At 36.5% G+C, this 18107-nt stretch overlaps 1 protein-coding gene across 1 annotated transcript; it reads right to left on the bottom strand.

The window, feature by feature from the left end:
- Positions 1-8314: 8314 nt before the first annotated feature.
- On the bottom strand, positions 8315-17824 carry LOC145675513 (uncharacterized). Its single transcript, XM_081745963.1, has 2 exons — positions 17752-17824; positions 8315-8767 (listed from the first exon to the last, which is right to left on the bottom strand). The coding sequence occupies exons 1-2, from the start codon at positions 17803-17805 to the stop codon at positions 8372-8374; spliced, it is 450 nt and encodes a 149-aa protein (XP_081602089.1). The 5' UTR covers positions 17806-17824; the 3' UTR covers positions 8315-8371.
- Between the last annotated feature and the right edge of the window lie 283 nt (positions 17825-18107).

Genomic DNA, 18107 nt, shown 5'->3' with positions numbered 1-18107 from the left:
AGTGCTGGCGAATTCATCTAAAAGCAAATTAGTGCTCCTAAGATAAAATGGAATGAAATGGTAGAATTATTTTATCGTGAACCTGTTCCATTCCACTCTGGTATTATTTTCAAAATACAGGTGTAATGTTACTGCCCAGTTAGTGCTAATGATCTTAACTATTTTAATAATGTACTGATATAGAGGATCAAATATATACGCAAGAATTTCTGGTTTTTGCTAGGTTTCCGTTAGTCTTACTCACTGAACTAGACTAAAGTCATACTAAAATTAGTTGTGCCAATGTGGCACAGTCCGAAATTCTGACCTTTTTTGTCATCCATAGTATACACATACATCTCAATTTAATTGAAAGACTTGAAAAATAGAATCTATCTTACCATCATAGTGTCGTTTCAGTTTACCTCCTCAAAATAGCTTTGAAGTGCTGTCGAATAGAATAATAGATATAAAAATGAATAGCGGCGCGCGGAATGCAGTGTGCCTGTCAAATCCGCGAGAGACAATCGATGCGGAAATTCACTCTGGATTTTTGTTTCCAAACGAGACCATAGAATCAATTATGTTTCGGTTTTGCAGTTTTACAACTTCATTCCAATGTCCATCGAATTATGCGTAAACGACTCAAGGTATGTGAATTTTCATATTATTATTGAATGTGATTTCATGTTTCATAAATATATATAGAGAGACTCATCGAAAAAGAATGCCAGGATTTTGATTAGTTACTAGGAACAAATCGTTAAAGAATCTTCAATAGTTTTACTTTTAAAATGTGTAAAAAAGATGTGTAAAATGTGTGAATAGTTTTGTACATACCTTAGTCAATTTCAATATGTTCTCCGTTTGTTGTTATTTATACGTCTAATCTATAGTCAATTTCGGTCAGTAGTTCTTGTTCAATTCTTAATCATGGTATGAACATACTTTTCTCAGTGCGTACTTTTTTAATATTTTTCAAATATTTTTATAAGATACTATAATAAGGATCTGATTGCAGTCACTACTCATAATTATGTCACCATTTCAGCAATACATATTCAGAAAACACACACCACACCTAAGCTTCTATCCTTAGCTAACTGCATCCAGTTTCTACTTTGTATTACAATTTCTACGAGATCCATCTTAATATTGTCCTCCCATCTGTGCCTACGTCTTCCTAATGGTCGTTTTCCGATTGGTCTTCCGGTCAAGACTTTTAAAGTATTTCTACTTTCTTCAGTTCTAGCTACATGACCTGCCCACCTAAGCCTCCTAGACTTGACGACTCTAACAATGTTGGGTAAATCGTATACATTATGTAGTTCCTCGTTATGAAGTTTCCGCCATTCCCTATTTCCGTTCCTCTTGGGTCCGAATATTCGTCTCAGGATTTCGTTCTCAAATACTTTCAGTCTATACTTCCCTCAGAGTAAGCGACCATCTTTCGCAACCATACATAACAACAGGCATGATTATAGTTTTGTATATTTTAAGCTTCAAATTCCCGACAGAATTCGCGACGACAAGAGATTTTGAACCGAATAATAACACGAATTCCCTACTTTTAGTCGACATTTAATTTCTTCGTGAATATGATTTTCGTCTGTTAATATTGATCCTAAATATTTGAAACTATCCACTTTATCAAAAGCATTATTTAATATTTTAACGCATCCATAATTTGCTGTATTACGGTCTCGACGCAGTTCCATGTAATTAGTTTCCTCTGCATTTACTTCTAAACCCATGTCCATGCAAGAGTTTAATAAGATCTCTGCATTTCTTTCTATTGTTCTCCTAGCATCCCCTATCAAATTTACATCATCAGCATATGCCATAACTTGGTGAATACCTTTCAACTGTAGGCCCTGGTTGCTATCTTTGATTTTCCTTACGGCGTATTCCAGCACAAAGTTAAATAATAATGGCGACAACGCATCTCCTTGTTTCAGGCCATTTTCGACGTGAAAGCTCGTGGACAAAAATTTTCCTTCCTGAACTTTACTTTGGGATTCATTTAAACATATCTTAAGTAATTTAATTAGCTTTCTCGGTATTCTAAGTTATGTAATAACATTGTATAATGTTTCTCTCCTAACCGAGTCGTACGCCTTTCTAAAACCGATAAATAGTTGATGTACCGGGGTATTGTATTCCCACTTTTTTTTTCGAGTATTTGGCGAACGGTAAATATTTGGTCGATAGTTTATCGATTTCGTCTGAATCCGCACTGATTAATCTCCATTCAGATTTTGTAGCCAGCGTAATTTTGCCTGTTTTCTCTTCTCTCCTAGTTTAAAACATTCCTGGTCGAACCATCGTTTGTTCCTACGTATTTCCGCGTGTCCCAATTTTTCTTTTGCTGAAATTTTAATGCTATCTCTAATTTCAATCCAGGTATCCTCAACACTAGTGCACTCCGAATCTTGTAAAAGCGATAAATCTACTCGAAACTTTAATCTGATATTCCTCTCTTAATGGCTCTCTTCTAATTTCTTTAAATTAAATCTATCCGTTTTCGGACAATGAATATTACCTTTATTGAACGATAATCTCTCTCGTATTATCGCTGCTACCAGGTAGTGATCAGTGTCACAATCAGCCCCTCTAAACGACCGGACATCAATTATGCTAGATTGCCTTCTTCTATCTACTAAAACGTGATCAATTTGATTATGTGTTTTTCCGTCTGGTGATGAACAAGTGTATTTATGAACGTCGCGATGTGGAAATTTTGTACTCTTCACGATTAGGTTTTTGGATGTTGCAAGTTCACGAGTCTAACACCGTTGTCATTACTTTGCTTATGCAGACTTTCGTTCCCTATAATCGGTTTGAAAATATCCTCTCGTCCTACCTTGGCATTGAAATCCCCTAATAGAATTTTTCATATGATATCGCGGGAGTTGGTCAAATATCCGTTTCACTTCTTCGTAAAAACCGTCTTTTATATCGTCATCCTTATCTTTAGTTCGGGCATGTACATTTAAAACAATAATGGATATATATATATATATATATATATATATATATATGAAAATATATAAACATTACATTTACATAATAAGAAAAAGAACAAAGAGGTCTTATTTTACTATTTTTTGTTACTCCTACATCTCAAAAATAATGCTGTTAAAATAACTAAATTTTAACACAAATCAATGGTCCGTGCATGACTACTATTTTAATATGTTACTATGCTCATGTAAAAGAAAAGTGGATACATTTTTACGCGGGATTACCTACACTGATGAAGTTAAGCACGAGCAGGGACATGTACTAGCATTCTGTGCTTGCAACGAATATGGAATCGACCTTGTTTGGTTAAATGGCTGCTGTAATACTAAATATTGCCAAATGTGAAGTGAGATTTGTCATCCGATTTCTGAACTCAAAGTGACAGAGTTCTACTAGCATCTATCGGGAATTGGGTGTGGTTTACGGACGGACACTAATGAGTGAATTGAAGTTCAGGTAACGGTGCAGAGAGTTTCGGAAAGGTTGTAAAAATGTCCATGACGATGAACTAGCGTAAGGTCTAGTGTTCAGATGAACGATCCAGTGGAATGCGTTAACGAGAAAGTGCAATCTAATTACCGTTTACAATAACTGAACCCACCAAATAGTTTCCAGAAATGTCTGCAAAAACTGAATATCCAATTGTGGCTGACAAGCTGGGGGTATCACAAATTGGGTGCGAGGTGGGTGCCAACAATGATAACAGACACTTACAAAGAGTAAAGAATGACAGCTCTATGTGAGTTTTTGTCCCGCTGGGGGACGATGGTGATGATCTTTTTTCTCACGTAGTGATGGAGAATGAAACCTGAAAATTATACGCGACTGGGGAGTCGAAGAAGCAGACAATGGAATACATCACTCTGGTTCTCCTAAAGTGAACAAGTTCGAACAAACACAATTATTTCACAAAATTATGGTAACTGTTTCCGGACCAAAAGGTTGTGATTTCTCTGAAATTCTTGGGACCAAGACGAACAATTAAAGTAGATGTGTATTGCCAAATACTGAATAATGGAAGACGTGTTACACAAAAATCGACGGAGAGGAATGCTACGGTCTGAAATTCTTCTAATCCATGACAACGTCTACCCAGACACAGCTGCTCGTACTATTTATGCAATTCATGTATTTCGATAGAAACTATTCAATTATCCCCTTTGAACCCGACCTTATCCCCAGCTATTTCTTTCTTTTCCTTCACCTGGAAAAGTAGCTTGGCTTTCAATGATAATGAAATGCTCGAGACATTAGTTCTAGACTGGCTTCATTCTAAAGTGGCAGATTTTTACACAGAGATTATATGGTTATACAGAGATAATAACGATATACAACACATTATCTCTCAAAGATTCATGTCTGTTTAATTATAACGAAAAAGTTTGTTTAAAATTAGTTGTTTTCTAACTTTATATATTAGTAAAAAACACACTATGTTGTGTTACTGAAATGTCATCTCATGATATCGGGTGGTTAATGTAACGACTACCATTTTAACACTTTATTCCAAAAAAAAATGATAGAGTTGAAGTGGAGCTAAGCATGTGTTAAAATTTAATACAACTCGGATAGCACTGAGTTATTGAGTTAAATTAACAAATAATTTTTTTACTCTAATGTTCCTTTACGAAACTTTTATTAGCATACACTATTCAAAGAGTTATAGATAATCCTTTAGATCAATCACAACTATCAAGTTCCTGTTATCATCTACATAATTTCTGGATTATGTGTAAATTATCACTGAAAGCTTATGCAAATCTAATTATTCATTTTAACATAACTTCCTTCTACATATAATGTAATAATTTTTTTTAAGTGCTGCATCAGATGATGCTCACTTCATTATACCATTGTTCGACTGTTACAAGAAAATATTTTCGTGAAAGAAAATAGATGTATGACTCCATACTAACGAAGACAATAACATTTTTCTTCCGTTTACCGGGCTAAATAGTTAGTGCTTTACACATCTCTAATTGTTATTGGTAATTATACACATTGTAATCGTTATTTAACACATTTACTAATTCACTCTTTTCATAACATTACATAGGTTTCCTCTCATAACCTTAATCTTTAACTTACTCTTAATAATATTTAGTTTGCTAATAAATTTCTTTACGAAGATATTGAACGCCACACGTAACATTTCCATTGTCATATCATGATTTAATGAAAGAATATCCACAAAATGTTTATTTTTTCCTATATCGTATAAAGTAACAGGTGTAAACGTACTTTTGTTTCATCATCAACACTTCTCACCTTGTCTTGGAGGTCGTCATATAACTCCCATTGCCGGTCTCCTCTTCCACAATAAGTGTAGTAATGACCCAAGAAAGATAATCAAAAGCCACAAATCCTCGTAATTGATAATCCCTTTTCAAAAAATTAATCGATGATGGCAAATCTCTTAATAAACATTCGAATGGAATCTCGACTCCAATAGGAAGTTGTCCATGTTCCCTTTCAAGGAAAGTACTAGCATCAATTATTAAGTGTTCTCCTGGGATGAATTGCCTTCTTATTGTTCCTGAACATAATGGATATTTGGAAAGATTTGGATCTATTATTATACCTTCTCTTGAAATGTTTTCAAGCAGTTGTTGCGGTAAGCGTGCAAGACAAGAAGTTTCGCAACGCTCTGAGTAATTTTCTTTAACTGCTACTTCCAATTGTTGTATTCCTCCTTTCATTAGGGTTTGTGCATCTGCAGATATAACGATTATATTCTGAGAAACATTATTATTTGGACATATAGATGAGGAACAGAGCTTGTGTTCTACAAGAGACGGTGAAAGTCCAAGTAATTTTGCAAGCGTAACCGCAGTCATCTGACAATCAATGCGACGAACTTTAGAATGAAGTTCCTCAACTTGCTGTGCTAAACGATATTTTAAAAGTTTTGCTCGAAGAATGTAAGCTGCTCTATTTACACCCTTGGTAGACACATGTACAGCAAGTTCCATTAGTGATCCTTGTATATCTTTCTGGTCTACCACTTTGCGGTAATGCGTGCTATCGGCATAAGCTGTAGCAAGTAATTGACATAGCGCATCGACACCACATGTATTTGTTATTGACAATGGTGTCTTGTCAACAACGATAGTCTTTAAATGTGGAGAGCTACCATTTTTCAGTACGCCGATTTTTACTTTGTCTGGAGCGTTTAGAAGAGAGCTGAAATCTGCATTTGGATTACAATAGTATCCACTGTTACGCTTTTTTTGAATGCGTCCCAAACCCTTCCAATTTTCTTCTGCATTCATTTCTTTCCTTGATGTAGAATTTTCATCTGTTGCTGTAGTTTCGTGGTTTATCTCATTAGTGCGCGTGTTTGTCACCGTGCAAGACATGCATATCCTTCCTTCTCCGTAGCCTTCTTCTTCACCAGCGGCAGGAAGAGAACATCCGTCTAAGATGTGTACCGGAGTACCACAAATAACGCATTTATGTGCTCCTGTTGGATTGTCGCCATTTCGGCACGCAACACATTTTTTGAGAGACGAAGAGGGATACCTGTTGTCTACAATGTCCTTGTGGGAAATGCATTCCTTTGTTGTATTATCTGGTGTCGAACGTATTTCTTTCATAGAGCGAGTGCAATCAGACGTTTCTGAGTTGAAGGTATCTGTAATATTATCTAATATGTTAGAATTTACATTTACTTCGTGGAAACAAGGGAGTCCAGAAGCAATTTTCACAGTACCGTCTATAATATCGAGATGCTTTTGAACAAACACATCTACACGATGTCGTTTGCTTATTAGCCTTGTTTTTAGATCGTTGAACGACGATTTTACTGCAGCACTACTTGCTTCTTCATTTGGACTTTCCATTGATTTTGCCGTAATAGCAGACCACAGAGTTAGTTTATAGCATAACTTTTTGAAGTCAGACGCAAAGTCAATATTATACATCATGTTATCTCTGCCCCATCATTCACAATGCATCTTTGACTTTCGTCAAAAATGTTATCAGTCCACTGCTTCATGCTTGATATTTCTTCAAATTCATCGCGAGTTACACTATTTTCTTCTGGCTGAGATTCAAAATCACTTAATTGTATTCCGCTTATAAGATTCAGTAGATATTTCTTTTTAATCTCGCATGGTGTATCTTCTCCAGAAGAGACAGATTTTCCTTCTGAATCGTTTAAGGCTGTAACAAAAGTTGTCAAAATGATTTTCCTAGCTTCATTTATATTGTTTGTCATAGCAATCAAGGCTATACAACGCATAAAGAATTCTCGTGTTTTTCTCCCCATCTTCTTGACGCTTTCCCATCGTCTAACCATGTTCATAAGATGAGCAAAATCAACTCGAATTAAGCATACTGGTCGTTCTTCTGACATGCCTTCGAGAAATGACAAACATTTATCGATATAAACTGCGACAGTACTGACCTTTGCAAATGCACGGCATACTGCATTAAGCAATGCAGCTGAAAAATCAGTAACCACTTCTCTTGGCATCAAAGCACCCAATCGTATCCATTCGCAAAGCCAATAGTATATTGCATTTGCATTATGACGTTCAGATAACATTTGTAGCACCGGGATTTGTCCTTCTGGTTCTCCTGGAATTCTTATGACTGCCATGTACAGGAAGATATGACCAGACGTATTTCCTATTCGATTAATGCTTGATACAACTCGTCCTGTAGCGTCAACACAAAGAGTAGAATAAAACTTCTGACTATATGTATTATAAACTCTGATTTGATCAGCAGTACAATAGTGTACAAAGAAAGGATCGTAACCTATGTCATGTATACCTTGACCGTTAATAGTATTTTTAAGTATACTTAATGCCAGAACAGGATTACTATCTTTTAAACTTCTACTTTGCTCTTGACTTTTTGCCTTTCTTATAACTTCCAATGATGGCAGTGTACTAGGTTCTTGGTCAAATATGTCCATTAGGTGTTTCGCTTTCTGTTTACGAACAAAGCTTGCAGATAAATTTCGATCGATCATGGTAGCAGCGATTTCACGTCGCTCTTCTCCACGTAGCCTTCTTTTACGAATTCCAGTGTGTGGTTTATTCGGAAAAAATCCTGTTAATTTGAAGTTTATTTTTATACCTATTTCTTCTGGATTTTCTGGAGGTGGATTCAAACAGAATCCAAAAAGACGTGCACCACAAGCACATTTTCCTCGTATTAATAACCAATACTTGCTATTTGAACTCCGGGCTATGTAATTCCCTTTAAAACTCCAGGAACATGGGTACTTTTTTTCTATCCAAATTTTTGAAGATACAATATTAGTCCAAATTCCAGATTTTAATGAAGTGTATAGCCGTAAACTACTACCACGATATACACTGTCTGTTCTATACACTTTTTCCTCGGGTTTCATTAATTACCATTCATTAGGGGAAATACTGATCACAAATGATTCTCCAGAATCATTTTCTATTGTTTCCTCGCTGTCTGATTCATCACTATTGCTCTCTGTTCCTTTCTCACTTTCGCTATCTCCTGGTGACAAAGTTATGAGGGATTGATGTTTAGTAGGTACGAACAAGTTAATATCACATCCTATATCATATCGATTACACCTTACATAGGTGTAGAGAGCTTTCACACTCATTTCAAGACGATTTTCTTCCTTTAAACTTAACCATACAGGATGAGTTGGTGGTAAAAGCTTCCTATTACGCAAGATTCTTTCCTTATTGGCTAAGATAATGCTCTTAAATAATTCTGAATTGTCTCGGGGTTTCTTGCCTCTACGTTTCTTGCAAGGAGGCGAATTCTAAAAGAAAGAAAAGACAGACACATATTAACCATCTGATTTTATAACATATATTCTATATATATATATATATATATATATATATATATATATATATATATATATATATATATATATATATATATATATATATATATATATATATATATTAGGGTGTTCCATATTTAGGGTAATTTCGTGTTGCTATACGCACGACCCTAAATGTATTCTATGTGACAGTAAACAAGCATTAGTGAAATAGCAGCCCCCTACGAGAACGTGAAACTGTGCCGACTTGACGACAAAGTCATGAAAAGACGTTTTCACATTATAATATAATTTAGAATCTCGAAACGTAATAACGGATAAACTAAAAGAGACAGAGAAATGAAACTTTGCACGAAGCAACTAGAGAAAAGAGGACACTTGCCCGTGTATTGACAAATATTACCGGATGAACAGTGTTGCCAACTTAAGAGAAAAGTATGTTGTTATAAATCGAATGACCTAAACTGGATATCTTCATTGAAAGCAACAATGAACATAAAGACAAAAGAGATATTAAACGCAAATCAGTGTTGCAAACGTTTCGAGAAATAAAGTGAAACATGTGTTAGACGCAAACGCCGTTGGGGTATCCAGCATTACATCTTTTAATCAGCGTTGCTTCTCAGCTTTAACAAGATACCGAATAATTCGGTCATTACGTGACTTATCTATCTCACATAACCACAGTACTGCTCCTCATGCTCTACCGCTTTGCATTATAGGTTTTAGTGAAATTTTCCGAGTAATTGTACCTTTTTCAAACTCAAGTTTTCTCTTGTTGATGGTAACACTGTTCAATGGACCCTTTTAGACTTGGAGTCAGCGTAAACACTTCTTGTAATAATTTAACTTAAGGTGTGCAAAACAATAGTATCTCACTCCCTGTGTGTGCCACGGCGTTTGCAATTTAACACATGTTTCACATCATTTCTCGAAAAGTTTCCAACACTGATTTGCGTTTACCATCTACTTCGTCGTTATTTTCATTGTTGCTTCCAATGATGATATCCAATTTAGGTCATTCGATTTACAAAAAACAAATTTCCTCCTGAGCTGGCAACACTGTTCGTACGGTAATATTTGGCAATACACGGACAGGTGTCTTCCTTCCTCTAGTTGCTTCGTGCAAAGTTTCGTTTCTCTGTCTCTTTTAGTTTATCCGTTATTACGTTTCGACATTCTAAATTATATTATAATGTGAAAACGTCTTTTCATGACTTTGTCGTCAAGTCGGCACTATTTCACGTTTTCGTAGGGAGCTGCTATTTCATTAATACTTGTTTACAGTCACATTTAGCGGGTGTGCGTATCCGAACACGAAATTATCCTAAATAAGGGATACCCTAATATATATATATATATATATATATATATATATATATATATATATATATATATATATATATATATATGTACAGATTGTTCCATAATTTGTATAATTTTGTACAGCACTGGAAGAAAATGAAGTTTTAACATTATTCATATGAAAGTTGGCATTCTTACAGAAAAATGTCTGCATTTTTTTTTTTTTTTAATTGTAACAGTAAATAAGAGAAAATCACTGTTTATACCCTGTTTTGGAGTCGTAAACACAAAAGTTCATTTTTCTTATGGGAGATTCAATGTTCAATTTTGGAAGCAGTTTTCTCCAATAATTATGGGGCAAATGAGTATTTTTGTTACAAAATGCAATAACATGTAGAATTCACCATAAATATCCTTAGCAGGGTCAGATGGGAAGGAAATATTTTTGTCGATTAATATGAAATTCGGTTTTACTGTAGTAAAGGTATGTATTATTAACCCGTAACTGCTGTTGTGGGTCTCACAGACCCGTGAAGAAAATTTTACGTTCTGTAGTACTACTTTCTAACACGTGAACGCTGTTGTCTTCCGAGTAGCTGCATATCAGTGTGAACTGAGACTTGTGGCTGAACAGATGTGATTATTTAACGCTTGCAGTTAGAGCTACACGTTGTGGATGGGTCTGTGTGACCCACAACAGTGGCAGCGTAACTTTTTTAATTTTGCTGTCCAATCTATTTTAGTGATATTATTTGCTGTTTATACAATGGAGAGGGAAGCAAACGCACGAAGTATTTCACTGACAGATCCACGATTTCAATCGTACACTCAATCTGTTATAGACGAAGTTAGTGATAGTGATATTTCTGATAACGATCCAGATTATCTCACATGTCCCAAAGAAAGGTAAAGCAGTAATTTTGGTATCATCCATGCAGCATACGAGGGGGGATGTGGATGAACTACCGGAAATAATAAGTTATTACAACATGAAAGGTGGAATGGACTCTTTAGATGAAAAATGCAGTGTCTATTCAACTAGTTGCCGAACACAAAGATGGACCATGGCTATATTTTTTCGCATCCTGGATATTGCAGGGGTGAATGTTTTTATTTTGTTCTCTGCATTCCCACAAACTAAGCCACTTTTCATATTAGACTTTATGAAATGTGTTGCTCGTGAACTTGTCCAACCTAACATCAAAAACAGACTGTCAAACTCTCACATGAGCCTGGAGTTACGAATATCCATGTCGAGAGTTCTTGGTATTACCGAACAAGAATCACACCAACAAGCCAGGGAGGGAAGCAGATTGGGAAAAAGGAAGAGATGTCAATTTTGTGGCTCAGCTAAAGACAGGAAAACACAATACCAGTGTGTGTCATGTTCCAGACCTCTTTGCTTAGAATGCGCCAATACAATGTGCACTCCATGTCTGAATCTTGTGAAAAAATGAACAAAAAGGTACTGACATGTTTACCTCCTCAAGTTTTAGTTATTAGGGAGTGAATTGTGTATGTATTGCAATATTTCTTTTTTTGAACACTGTTCCGACAAAAGAATACGATTGTTGTGTCCCAACCAGCATTACTATGCACAGAAAAAATGTAATTGTATAACTACTTTATTACAAACAAAAAAAAAGAGCCATTTCATTTAATTTAATTTCTCACAAAAAATTTCCTTTTCTTTTTGGTATTTGCTACTGTGAAATATTCCGAGGACTGAAAAACGTCAGAAAATACAGATATTTGTATTATTGAATCATGCTAGTATCATTTATAAACATAAAATAGTGCTGGGTCTAATAGACCCAACAACAGTGTTAGTGTAACACAATTGGACAACAGTAGTTAAGGGTTAATATGGAATGTTATTTTAGTAATTTACCGCCTTATTGGACATAGGGGTATAGCATAAGACGGTGGCTCTTTATAAAAGTTTCAAATTTTATTCCTGAAATGCCAGTGAGCGTCAGATTAATCACAAATGTCAATTCACAATTAATATTCCGATGCTACTTGCTTGTGCAAGTAATTGACATCGGGCTACAGCTCCCTTCCAAAAATAAAAAAAAAAATCATGATAAATATCCTTAGCAGGAACATACGAGAAGAAGATTTTTTCTATTGTTAACTTGGTATGAAGCGTTATTGTACTAAAAATATGTTGTTTTTTTTCAAATCTGTAATGTAATTTTGCTAACAGTGGGCAAAGAGCGAATATGGTAATTTTGTGGCTTGGGAAGGCTCTAGGAGCCGAGCGATAATTTCTGAATTTTATTTTGGCAGTGCCAATGAGCGTGAAATTAATTCTGTGGACGCACAGAATTAATGATCCGATGCTATTTCCATGTACCAGTAACTGATATTATACTACAGCCATCTTTCACAAAACAATAGAAATTCATGATGGATGTCCTTACGCAAGGACCTACTGGCACAAGCTAAATATTTTTCACAATTAAAGCGAAATTTGGCATTAATGTCGAAAAATGTTTGTTTAGAAGAAAAGCTAAAGCGATAATAGGATAATACTCATGTGGTGATGTCTTTTAATGGCGTGAACTCAAAATTTCATTGGTCTAATTGGAGTTTCAATGTAAAATTGTGAGAAGCAGTTTTCTCTAATTATTTATAAGAATTTTGGTGTAAATTAGAAATTTTAGTTAGAAAATGCCCCGGAGCCCTCCAATTCAAAATCAATAAGTCTATCCACTGGACCCAATCTAGGAGCCCAGGCAAACTCTAAAGTAAACTACAAACACTAAATATCCTAAATAAAATGTTTAAAGAGAAATCGCGAGCTAAACATTATCCAAAATAAAAATATAATTATTTATTTTCTTAGATTGAGAAGTAGAACAAGTAAAGCTCTAAGCTACCCCGTGGACTCACTTGCCCACTCGCTATACAATACATGAACTTTTCGGCTCATTTCGAAAATACACTAACGACAGTCATCATTTAGACTGTTCTAACCAAGGAACTCCCATCCCCTGAAATGGAACCAGAGAAGGACAAAATTGCCTCTCCCGCTATTCGAAGCACTAAATGGTTCCTCGCCTCAAGACAATGCCTTCTATATATATGAGAGGTTCGGAAAGATATCAAACTGTTTTGTAGCAAAACTACCTATTGACCCATACAGATGGTATAGGCGGAATAAAAGAAACGAAAGTAAAATAAGGTCCCAGCTCCCCTCTGTTTGTATCCTAAACGTTGCTGGCAACGGACAATGTTTCCAACTAACATTCGTTATCTATAAAAGAGGGAAGATTTTTTTTAAAGCTACAAAAGGAATATGCTAGATTAATATATGGATTACACATAGCAAATACAAGATATCTTACATGAAATAGTAATAATAATAATAATATATATCACATAACCTTTTTCCTTTGAAACCAGCGCTGGTTTATCTTATACCTATATTATAATTACAAATATACAAGAATATAATCATGTTTATGTACGAGGGTAAGTCAACTGAAAACCATAAAAGTAGAAATAAAAATCCGCATATGGCGCCAGTGAGCTGTAAGTTGGCATGCCTGTTTACGATAGTATGCCGGATGTCTCCTAGGTGGCAGCAGCCGGCAGATGCACAAACACCGGCGCAACAACAGTTCCAAAATGGCAGCCCCACTAGCCACATGCACCAGCGAGGAGCAGCGTTCTGTGATTCGGTTTTTGCGAAGTTAAGGTGTGAAACCGATTGACATTATTAGGCGAATGAAGGTTCAGTATGGAGATGCGTGTTTGTCACAGCCACAAATGTATGGATGGTGCCGGAAATTTGCAAATGGTGTTACGTCTGTGGCTTCAACGGCTGCAATGGTCTCTGAAGTCACTACGCGCCGAGCCTGGCCGGGGCGTGGAGCATCGGCCACAGACGTAACACCATTTGCAAATTTCCCCAAATTTCCAATACACGCACCAATTTCCGGAATTACTGATGAAAGGAGCCGATATAGCTAATGGTTTTACCAAAACAGACAGGGTAAACAAATACGTAAAAAAATTTCTTGAATTCCTGTACGTGCTTTTTCTTAGTCACATCTTCCTTCACCACCCTTTTATGAGGGTAGTGTTCTGGCCATTGACCTCCAAGAACAAATCGTGCGAATCTATGCTTCCTTGTGTCCAGTTACAAATACAGAACATCTGCCTCTTATATGGGAATTCGAAAGAGTTAAGAAAAATAACAAAATTGTATTTTTCGTGGCCAATATACGCAGGTAAATTTATCATTATCATCATAGGGTAAACATTGCTTCAGTGTGGCTAACTTCCAAGATAGACAGGTGGCCAACTTATAGAGTAGTAAGTAACAAATGTCTTATGGGAAAATGCAGGTTCAAGACGAACTAGGCCAAGATAAGCAGGTGGCCAACTTAGAGAGGTGGCCAAGTTGACAGGTTTCACTGTACTACGTCGTTGGTCGTCCGAATAATAATAATTTAGACCTTGAGGCCCCTTTTTATTATTTTACGAGGGCCACACCCAAGCCTCACATCAGTCATCATATCCTATTCGTCAGATTCACAAATATGGAAACTTGTTGCTCCTTGCATTCTGATTGGCTATTAGCAAAGAACCGCACCCAAATTATGTGGCGGGATTCGGCACACGCGTGGATGGCGTGACTGTTACCGCCGGAAGATTTCAATAACAGGATTTCTAGACTTATCCACATCTATCTATGACTTGTCCAGAGATTCTTAACTATTAACCAAAATTTCCGCAAATGCGGGGTCACGTTGACAAAATCGTGATAGTTTATCCTGTTAGTAACCAAGCATAACCTTCAACAAGTAAACATCCTACGAATTTTCGCGTAGTAAAGCAACCACAGTCACCTTCGAGGTTTTGCGTATTTCCTTTCTCTGCTACTAGCTTGTGACAAGCTAAAAAGAGAAAATTGTAATGTAAATCGCACATTAATCCAAAATAGCCCTTTTCAATTCCTTCAATAAAGAGCCATGTAACCATATTTTTGAATTCAGCGGCACACTTGATTTTTTTAAAAATCACTTCTTTCTGTGTCCCTTCTAAGGATATTCATGGTGATTTTTTATGTGATTTTTAAAAAGAAGCTGTAGCTCCATCTCAGTCACTGACTCATTCAAGGAGCATCGGAATATTAATTCTGTGACATTTGTGATTAATCTGATGCTTACTGGCGTTCCTAAAATAAGATTGGAATTTTGGTAACACTACACTCACCACCTTTTTACGCCCCTTGGGAACCAAAGGCCTTATCCAAAATAATGTTTTAAATGACAACACTAGCATTGCGGATGAACGTTATTGCGTTTTCAAAGAAATAATGCTCACTTGCCTCAAAGTCCTTAGCAATAAGTATTGGAAAAAACTGCTTTCAAATTTAATACTGAACCTCCCATAAGGAAAATGAACGTTTGTGTTTACGTCCCCAAAACCGGAGCTAAACAGTGATTTTTCTTATTTATTTTCAAAATTTGAAAAATTCAGATATTTTTCAATAAGAATGCCAAATTTCACACGAATAGCGTGAAAACTTCTTCTTCTTCTTCTTCCAGTGTTGTAGAAAACTACACAAATTACGGAACAGTATATATACATATAAAGGTAACCAAGAGTTATCTCGCTTTTCCAATCACCACCTTCGAACATCAATATGTCACTTACGACGTAGCTGGAAAATAAAAAATAGTCCTCATCAGCATCGACAATCTTCTGCCAACGTTCTGGAAGACCATGGATTCCATCGCGGTAGAACTTGGTGGATTGTGAAACGAAGAAGGTATCAAGTGCATTTTGCACCTCTACTAGGAATTTGAACTGGCGTCCTCTAAGATGATTGTCCAAGAAATGTAACAGGTGATAATCGGACGGTGCAATGTCTGGGGAGTATGGCGAATGCAATAATGCAATAGTGTTTCCCATTCAAGGAGTAGAATGGTGTCCCGGGCCATGCTGTCCACATGGGGCTTAGCGTTGTCCTGTAACAGGAGGACCGCTTTGCGTTTCAGAGTTTCAGAATTCAAGTTTTTCCTTGAACACGGCTCAACTTCTGACAGTACACAGTTGCCTTGATGCTCTGACCAGCTGGTAGCAGTTCCCGATGCACGAAGCCGAGAGCAGTTAACCAAACACACAGGAGGGCTTCCTTCTGGTGCAGTGCTGGTTTCGAACTTGTTCATGGGATGCTATCCAATCGTACCTGCGCCGTGGAACATCGTACAGGACCCACTTCTCATCACGTATCAACATCCTGTCCAGGAATGGCTCCTTCCTAAGACGAGACAGCAAAGAAACACAGGTGTCTGCTCGCGTTGTTTTCTGGCCCGGAGTAAAACCACGTGGGACACATCTACCCAACTTATAATGCTTGCCAAGTTGATGGAGGAGTAGCGGCATTTGACTCCGGTTTGAACTTGTACAGCATACACGCCCTTACGACGCTCTGTGGACGTCCCATGTTCACTTTGTCCTTACGCAAGTTCACGGTGTAACTGAACTGTCACAACCAGGTAGTATGTTGGATATATCCACATCAACAACTGACCTTGCCTTATCTGCATTCGCATACAACTCACGGCGTCAGAGCCGATTGAACACACACCTCCGCAAAAAAGCGTTCTTGGTTGCCTTTATATATATATATATATATATATATATATATATATATATATATATATATATATATGTGTGTGTGTGTGTGTGTGTGTGTGTGTGTGTGTGCACGTGATTAAATTATTAGCACAATGAGGAATTAAAACAATTTTAAAGACAAACTTTCATTTATTTTGTCTAATTCATATAGGCATGCATATGCACTACCCTATTTTTTATCCCCATCCCTCTCTCAGAACCTATGGGAGACACTACAACAAAGGTTGCATTATACAGTATTATGTTGTTGTTGATTGTTATTCTCTTTCCAACTGAGGTTAGTTCACTTTGATTCGACACTGTATATATAGGTAACATTGATGTTTTATATGAACACTCACACGGAAACTTCAGGCATCAACAAATGGGATACTTACGAGGGTCTAATGGCAATTTTAACCTCATATTCATGTTGAGGCTGATTGATTCATACGAAATAAATACCAATATCAACAGTTTTATACGGTGGCTCAGTGGTAGAGTGTTCACCTCCGGTGCTTGGGGTTCCTGGTTCGATCCCAGCTCGCGCGTGTGAACTTTGTGGTGTACGAACACCGTGCTCGTGGGTTTTCTCGGGGTTCTCCAGTTTCCTCCCACTTTCTTCATTTCATTCATTTCTCATCATCACCGTCTCCTTTAGCCTTACCGGCATAACCGTGAGACGTAAAACAAAGATTTTCCTCATGGGTGTGTGGATAGCGTACGCGCTTTTTATAGCAAAAGAACCATGTTTAATTCTCGGCAGAAGATCATTTATTTGGGATTCTACGTTATGTTGTAGGTCCATGTCTGATATAGCTTCGCTGCTGAAAGGGAAGCTAAGCTCAAGTTAAATAAAGAAAATCCTATATATTGGTCAAATCCAAGTTTCGAACTTACGTGGTTTGATCTGCGCGTAGATCAGTCAGAACTAAATATGAATGGATAGAATGGTTATGTTATTAAACATAACTAAATCTGAATGGATAGAATAATGAAGACGAGAAACTTACTGTTTGGATGCGCCTGGTACATTCTTCCTTTGCTATACATGGATCTGGTGGCATCTGCCAATTCTCGCTCCTATCGTCCTGTAATGTACTTGTAAATTAGTGTGGCAAATGTAAAGGCATTGTTTTTAGACATTACTTTATGATCATTGTACTAACAAGTTAATACTGATTATTGTACTGCATAATTAGTTGTTGTGTTAAATTAGTAGCACATTTTGTAAAATTAATTGTTTTCTAACTTTATATATTAGTAAAAAAAATACACCATGTTGTGTTACTGAAATGACTCCTCATGATGTCGGGTGGTTAATGTAACGACTACTGTTTTAACACTATTCCAAAATACGATAGAGTTC

Source organism: Thermobia domestica, chromosome 18 (assembly GCF_964235325.1).
Source record: "Thermobia domestica chromosome 18, izTheDome1.hap1.1, whole genome shotgun sequence".
Taxonomy (NCBI): Eukaryota; Metazoa; Arthropoda; class Insecta; order Zygentoma; family Lepismatidae; genus Thermobia; species Thermobia domestica.
This window is presented reverse-complemented; position numbering and strand designations above follow the sequence as displayed.